Source organism: Lactuca sativa, chromosome 5 (genome assembly GCF_002870075.4).
Source record: "Lactuca sativa cultivar Salinas chromosome 5, Lsat_Salinas_v11, whole genome shotgun sequence".
Taxonomy (NCBI): Eukaryota; Viridiplantae; Streptophyta; class Magnoliopsida; order Asterales; family Asteraceae; genus Lactuca; species Lactuca sativa.
In genome coordinates this window covers 47,093,925-47,101,915 of record NC_056627.2, presented here as the reverse complement: position 1 = coordinate 47,101,915, position 7,991 = coordinate 47,093,925, and the positions used below count along the sequence as shown (strand labels likewise).

The 7,991-nt window shown below is 38.7% G+C and overlaps 1 protein-coding gene across 2 annotated transcripts; it reads left to right on the top strand.

The window, feature by feature from the left end:
• Nucleotides 1–3,324: 3,324 nt before the first annotated feature.
• On the top strand, nt 3,325–7,535 carry LOC111885336 (putative pentatricopeptide repeat-containing protein At1g10330). Of its 2 annotated transcripts, XM_023881587.3 has the most exons (3): nt 3,325–4,764; nt 5,135–5,193; nt 5,841–7,535. In XM_023881587.3, the coding sequence occupies exon 3, from the start codon at nt 5,868–5,870 to the stop codon at nt 7,269–7,271; it is 1,404 nt and encodes a 467-aa protein (XP_023737355.1). In that variant the 5' UTR covers nt 3,325–4,764; nt 5,135–5,193; nt 5,841–5,867; the 3' UTR covers nt 7,272–7,535. The 2 variants fall into 2 exon arrangements, with proteins under 2 accessions (XP_023737355.1, XP_023737356.1); XM_023881588.3 differs by lacking the exon at nt 5,135–5,193.
• The last annotated feature ends 456 nt before the right edge of the window (nt 7,536–7,991 follow it).

Genomic DNA, 7,991 nt, shown 5'->3' with positions numbered 1-7,991 from the left:
GCCCCAGGTCTTCCTATCATACATAAACTAAATGGGAAGGCATTTGTGCCTTAGAACCATACAAACAGTGAGGAGACTCACCTCACACTGCTGAAGTCCTGCGGATAAAGTTGTGACTGCTGGCTAACAGATTTCTGAATCTGTCAACATCAAAATAACACCCAATTAATAATTGGGCCCCAACACATATCCATAAGTTCATGCTTGGGGTAAAACACTGCTTTACCCCTATCTTAGCTTGATTCAAGCCTAAGGCCCAATCCAAGGCTCGAAAGTCAACTATGAGTCAAAGCCCAACATTTGGCCCAATTTTCCAAATTAGGCCCAAAAATTTACATGGTCTTATTCTAAGGCCTAACCATTTAGTCCAGTCCAAACATTTGGCATTTTTAATGGCCCAATATCTCATAATCATAAAGACCCAATTATGGCCCATCTATGGCCCAAATTTCCAAATTAGGCCCAAACCCCTTACATGGGCCTTACCCTACAACCCATTAAATTATTCTAGTCCATATGCTTGATTTTGGATGGCCTACTAATAGCCCAATCACCAAAGCCCAATAGAATGACCCAACACAAAGCCCAAGTGAAATTAGGGTTTCACATAAAATGACAATTAAGGTTAAGTGTTTCTCACTTAACCCATTAAGGACTTAATACATAAAGTCCATCACTCTACTAGATAAGTCATGTGGTGTGATTGATGTAATTCACAATTCCATTCCAATGACCCAAATGTGGGTCCCGATAAGTCCAAGGTCCATATATCCAAAATTTGGGTTTCTAACCCAACCATAACCCAATAGGCCCAAAAGTAAAGTCCTTAGATCCATTAGGGTTCATTAGGCCTATTAGGGTTTCACTAGGCCCATTAGGGTTTCGCTAGTCGGGCACCACCCACTACTACCTCGGGTAGTGGTGGTCAACGGTGGTTTATGGCGGCGACCACCACCTCACAGTGGTGGTTAGGGTTTCTAGTCCATTTTTGTCCCAGCATCCAAAAAGTCACTACACACAAACAAAAGCACACCGCCATCCAACACGACGGTTGGTGGTGGTAGCCACCACCCTACGGCGGTGGTTTGAGTTTTCTTATTATTATTCTTTTTTTTTTTCTAATTACAATTTTACAATGAAATAACCTAAAATAAACAGAAACACACACTCGAAATAATCACACACACAACCACCCTTGTGGTGGCCGGTGGTGGTACATGGCGACAACCACCATGGTTGGCTACCAACTGACTACTCAACTTGATCAACAACACAAAAACAAACAACTCTTGAGATGAACACGAAAAAGAAACACACCCATCAGAATTCTTATGGCAGTAGGCGATGGTTGCGCGAGATGGCGGCAGCAGCGGTGACAGTGGCTTCACAGCGGAACAGTCGCTTGGCGGTGATAGCAGCGACGAATCCAACAACAGCAACTCGACCGGTCACGCCGGAGAAAGGATATAGCTACACTCGGTGGCTCGACCGGTCAGAAAAACGCAACTAAATGGCAACTGTGACCGTGATGCTCACACATGGCAACTGAGATGCTTACCGGAGGTGGGTTTGCTTCCTCTACCCACGACGTCGGGAAGTCACGACGGTGTTTCATTGGCACGATAGCAAGTGGCGGTTCACGATTACGATGTCCTGCAGTCACGGTGGTGGTGGTGCTTCGCTGGCGGAGTGGTCGCTTGGCAGCACGTCTGACTGGAAAACAAATGAAGAAGAGTGGTGGCGGCTGACAACTCTCACATGTCGGTTGAGGAACCCTTGCTAGGGTTAGGGTTTGTAGGGGCGACGGGTTTTATACCCGGTCACATGAGGTCTTTTGCAATAATTCCATTTCAGTCCCTCCCATCAAATTCTTTTCAACTTAAGCCCAAAAACTACCCTTTAGCCCCTGATTCCATAATTTCCTTTCATAATAAGTCTCGAAATTACCAATCAGCCCCCCTAAGCCTTCAAATATTTGCAATTTAAGTCCATTAATTACCAAACGCACCCTAACTTCTGAAACCCTTTCAAATTAAATCCAGAACTTACACTTTTAACCCCAAACTTCTAAAATTGTAACAATTAACCCTCGGGACCAATACCTTGCTATATTATTATGGATTTTAAGGCTACTATTAATTTATCAATTTGCTCCTTTATTTTATTTAATAAACGAGGTGTTACAACTCTCCCCCACTTAAATTAGATTTCGTCCTCAAAATCATTCCTTACCATTCCTTACGTGCCAAACCACTCAAGTAACATGATCACCATCTTGGCACACCCTAGCCTTCCCAGAGCAGCCATGACCAATCTTCGTAAAGCCCTAAATCCGCAGGTGAACGAATTCCTCACAACGAGAGCACATATACTTCGTCTGAAATCTGCTGTCTCGAGATGGTCTGAATCCTTGACAGACCACTCATATTGAATCATTATCGTTGAATCCAATCCGTTTATCCCTCAACTGACTACTCAAATTTTAATAGCTCGAGGATCCCACTATAAAACAGGATCACATACCTAATTATCCCTGCAGTTCATTTAGCATAACCCAAGCAATTTGTTATTCCATCCAAACTTGCAACCTAAACACAAATAATAATACTGCCAATCGCTGAAACTGTCCAAACATTAAACTGCCTGAAGTAGTATGCACATGGCTGCTTGCCAAAATCTACCGAGACCTCCTTGGTCTTAATTTGTTCACCAATCATCTGAAATACCGGGTTCCGGCCCGGCTGCGGAGCCAAAGGACTCCCTACTTAGTTGACTCACATGACTTCTGCACGAAATCCTTCTCTGGAACTAGTTTCCACTAGTTATCATGCCACTGTGACTCTAACAACTTTATGATCTAACTGATTGGGTCCTTGCGTCGAATCTTGTCATCATCAAATCCAAGACTAAAAGTGATTTCTACCTGACCAATGGTAGCCTTATATCAGAAACGACCTCATACAGTCCATTGCTTTCCCTGATCTTATATCCGTAGAGGCGTTCCAACGGTCGTATCGTTGGCTCAATCAGATCTAATCCATTTGGGTAAATTTGAATTCTAATCCGTGGATTTCCATATCCTCACTACTACACCCGAACTGGTGGGTACTACTGTTCCTTCCGCATCCTAACAACGTACTCATGCTATCTACCAACCTAGTGAATGCTACGGCTACACCCGCAGACTTACAACACTCTATCACTATCTGCCGACCTCATGAATGCTACGGCTACACCCGTAGACTTACAACATCCTAACACCATCTGGCTGTTAGTGAATGCCACGGCTACCCCCGTAGTCTTACAACACTTTCCATACCATCTGACTGTTAGTGAATGCTACGGCTACCCCCGTAGTCTTACAACACTTTCCATACCATCTGACTGTTAGTGAATGCTATGGCTACCCCCGTAGTCTTACAACACTTTTTATACCATCTGACTGTTAGTGAATGCTACAGCTACCCCCGTAGTCTGGCAACACCTTCCATATTGGGTCGAACACACACTCGACCTAACACACAATCGAACTTGAGTCCTAGCTGGACCTCTAACCTGGTTCCCTAAACCCGTTATCTGGTGCCAAGGAAAACGTGAACCAAATGTTGGAACGTTTTATGAACTCCCAACTCACCCAATCCTCAATCAAGAAGTTTTAGCCTGAGATGTTTACTCTGATAAAAAGAACATGTTTTGAGATGAAACTCTGATTTGATATAACGATTTTGGTTTATGAATGAAATGGTTGATAATTATGGTTTTTATTAATGATTTTAAACGGAATTTTTGGATCGTATTTTTGGGATGTTACATTTTTCCTCTCTCGATAGAGCATTTATGCTAGTAAATATTTGAGCTCAAACTCTATATCATATGAAAGGGAGCTATTGATTAAGCGCCCATAATGTTATGTCTTAGAGCTCGTACTGTAAATAGTCTAGAGTAGGGATGAGCTTTTTAACTGAAAAACCGAAACAGAGTCAGAACCAATTGGACCCAAATAATGGTATTTGGTCCGGTTTTCGGTTTTCAATTTACGGCTTATTTGGTTTTCAGTTCCGGTCCGGTTCCGATTTCGAACACCTTCTTAGATGACACATTTCTTAGTAGAACCAAATCAAAACCGAAACCAAGTATTCAGTTCGGTCTGATTCTAGACCGGTTTACATGCCTAATATAAAATATACATGGTAAAGTGATTATCGTTAACACCGATGATGGAAAAACATCAAGTTGTTCAACTACAAAACTGCAATTAGAGACTTGTGTATAGGCCCAACCTACTCCTCAAATTTTCTTAAATAGTGTTAATTTTTTTTTCATATAAATACAACCATTGAAAAATACTTGGGCTACACTTAAGTTTCTATGTCCAAAGAAACAGTCTAAATTTGAAAGATTGACAACCCAAACAAAAAGAGCTAAATGTAAAAAGATAAAAAAATACAACAAAGGAGTCTAAATTTGAAAGATTTGACAACCCAAACAAAAAGAGTTAAGTGTAAAAAGATAAAAAAAAAAGAACAACAAAAAGCCCAAGAGGTTAAACACCCTCTTAATCAATTTGAGTCTTGGGATGATACAGATAAGCTGATGAGGGAATGAAAAAGAAACAGGCACATGCCACTGTCCAGCGGCACATAGCGCCTCACCCTCACGACCCTGCTCCACCCACTCCCATCGACTTTTCCGGCAGCCTTCACTGCCACGCCGGCAGTTCCACAGCTTCAGCGACTTCCCTCTGAACATGCAAGAATGCAACAAGTAAGCATTAAGCATTTAAGCAAAGTTCTTAGAGTTATTTCAATTATGTGTCATTTTCTTGAAAACTTGAAATTAGCAATTAGGTTTATTTGATTAAGGTTAGCATGTAGTTATTACTTGTTGAAACTTGAAATTAGTTATCTTCATATCTTGATGTTGAATTATTGATGAAATATTGAAATTGGTTGTAGGTTTGAGTTTCCAAAGTTCACCGGTAGGTTTCTGAAATTAGTAATTGAGTTTTGTTGTCTATCTGTTGCCTAAAGTTCCAATCTCATTGACGACAATTTCACTTGTCTAATTGTCTTGCTTACATGTTGAGTTTTGTTGAAATCTTTTTGCTTAAGTTGTTTAAATATTTAAATTTAAGGTCCCATTGGGTCTTTTTTTGGACAAGAAGCTCCAACTCCAACTCCAAGAATGAAACAAGTAAGTTACTAAAAATCTAAAAGTAGTTGTTCTTTTGCTTTGAGAAGTAGAGATTTATAAGTTGTCTTCATGTCTTGATGAAATATTTGAAAGTAGTTGTAGATTTTGGCTTTCCATTGATGAAATATTGAAATTAGTTGTTCTTTTGCTTGTAGTTATAGACAAATTCTTTATTAGATCCGTCATGATAATACCTTGTTCTAGTTAGTTTTATGCATTTAAAAACCAAACTTTTTTAAGCTATGATGCATATTACGTTTAAGATCGACTCACATATTTTCTATGGTTAGTATTAGTTGAGGGATGAACTGTAGAATGAAACCATGCAGCTTTGAGTACATAATTTTGAATTAATAGCATGTAAAGTTAACATGATGCTTATTGAATTAATAGAATGTAAAGTTAACATGTCGGAAGAAATCATTGCTATCTACGATTTCGTCACTGCAAAATGACAAAAAGCCCATCTACAATTTTGATAGCTATATATGTAATTTTTTTTTTGGATATTCTTTTTAAAAAAAATATAAAAATAGGTGAAATTTTGTCGTTTCTATTTTCCTTATTAAAATTCAGAATCTATGCTTGCATTTTAAAATTTTTAATTAATAATTAAATACGTATCTTATACTGTCTCGTTACTTCAGCTGACCATCCAATGAATTGGCTCCGGGATGTTTCTCTCGCCGGAATCTCTACTGCAACTCCTTCAACGTTTCATCAAAAACTCCATCCAAATCAAGCAAATCCATTCCCTCCTCATCATCAGCGGTAATCTCCTCCCTAACCCTAACCCTAACCCCAACTCATCTACCTTCAAATGGATACCCACCTTACTCTACAACACTCTCATCAGAGCTTACCTCAATATCCATCTCCCTCACACTACCTTACTCCTTTTCACCCACATGCTTTCCCATAACATCCCACCAAACCCCCATACTTTCCCTTCACTAACCAAAGCCACCGTTGCTGCTTATACAACCCCTTCCCTCATCGCTAAACCCCTTTACACTCAAGCCCTCAAGCGCGGAGTATTATCAGATCCCTTTGTACAAACATCATTCATTCATTTGTATGCTAAAAGCAACTGTCTTTCCTATGCACAAAAGGTGTTCGATGAAATGCCTGAACCATGCCTTGTTTCCTGTAACGCTATGCTTGATGGGTTTTGCAAGAATGGGGATATGGGTTCTGCTGTTTCCTTCTTCGAATCAATGCCTGTGAGGGATGTTTATTCATGGACTACCATCATCAACGGGTACAGCAAGAGAGGGTGTTACGACACTGCAATTCGGTTTTTTCAAAGGTGTTTAAGAGATTGTTCTGTGAAAGCTAATGAAGCTACATTCGTTAGTGTACTTTCTGCTTGTGCTCATTCTGTTACATTTGGGAAGCAGATACATGGGTATATTATCAAGAACGAGAATCAAATAACTCCCTTTATCGGGACATCACTGATATATTTATATGGGAAAACGGGTCATTTAGATTACGCCACAAAAGTGTTTGAAAGTATGTTGAAAAAGGAAACATGCACATGGAATGCAATGATTTGTGCTCTATCTTCACATGGAAAAGACAAAAAGGTTTTAGAAATGTTTGATAAGATGAAGATTGAAGGGTATCATCCAAATGAAGTTACTTTTGTTGGGATTCTTGCTGCTTCTTCAAATTGCAACCTTATAAATTTAGGTTTAGAATTATTCTACTCAATGTTGCCTCAATTTGGTGTTGTTCCAAAAATGGAACATTATGGATGTGTGGTTGATTTATTGGGTAGATCAGGGTTTTTAGCAGAAGCAAAAGATTTCATAAGTAGGATGCCATTTGAGGCTGATGCCTCTGTTTTAGGTGCTCTTTTGGGAGCTTGTAAACTTCATGGGGATATTGATTTAGGAAATGAGGTGGCTAAAAGGCTTCTTGAGGTAGACCCTCAACAATGTGGTCAATATATAGTTTTATCGAGTCTTTATGCTGATGTTGAGAATTGGGGTCATGCTGCCTTTTTGAGGAATGTTATGGTTGGAGTAGGTGTTCATAAGCCTCCGGGTTATAGTGTGGTTAACTCAATGTAAAGAATTAGTTTGTGCACATTAACGAATGTTAGGGTTGCATGTATTAGATTTTTAGTATTAACAAAATAGTTTCTTTAAAAGAGTTGACTTCGAATATATTATGAGTCATGGGAAAATGTAGTGTAAATTTGAAGCTTGGTACATGGATTTTCATTTACCATAGGCATACGAAAAGTCTACTTGAAGGCATGAAAGAGAAGAGAAATGGGTTCTTTTTCTTTTTATTTTATTCCAAAATAAAATAACAGTAATATTTAGTTGCTACTTGCTACCACTCCTTACAAAATTACAACATAGTATATAGATGCTATCATTATCTTATCCTATATGGCTTTAAAAAAAATCCTATGTACATCCTTAACAAAATGCCATGTCATTTAGTGTAGTTAAATACTACGGAAACTAGAGTGTTTTGTTACATAAATTGAGCAAGAATTTAATATTAGTTTTTGAAATAAATAGTTGATACGCATTGAACAAGGCGACAAGAATTCAAGAAGTAGTAGTTTGTGACCAATGGAAATAGGAATAAAGTCCATCTTAGGGGTGTTTGGGATTATTTTTGATGTTAAAAATTCTTTTTGTAAAATGATTTTTTGGTTAGGGACTTTTTTCAAAATATAGTCATTTTTAAAATGTGTTTGTATTAAAAGTCATCTTTTCATATTAAAAAGCCCTAAAAGTCAGGATTTTATAACTTTTGAAACACTAAGGTTGCGT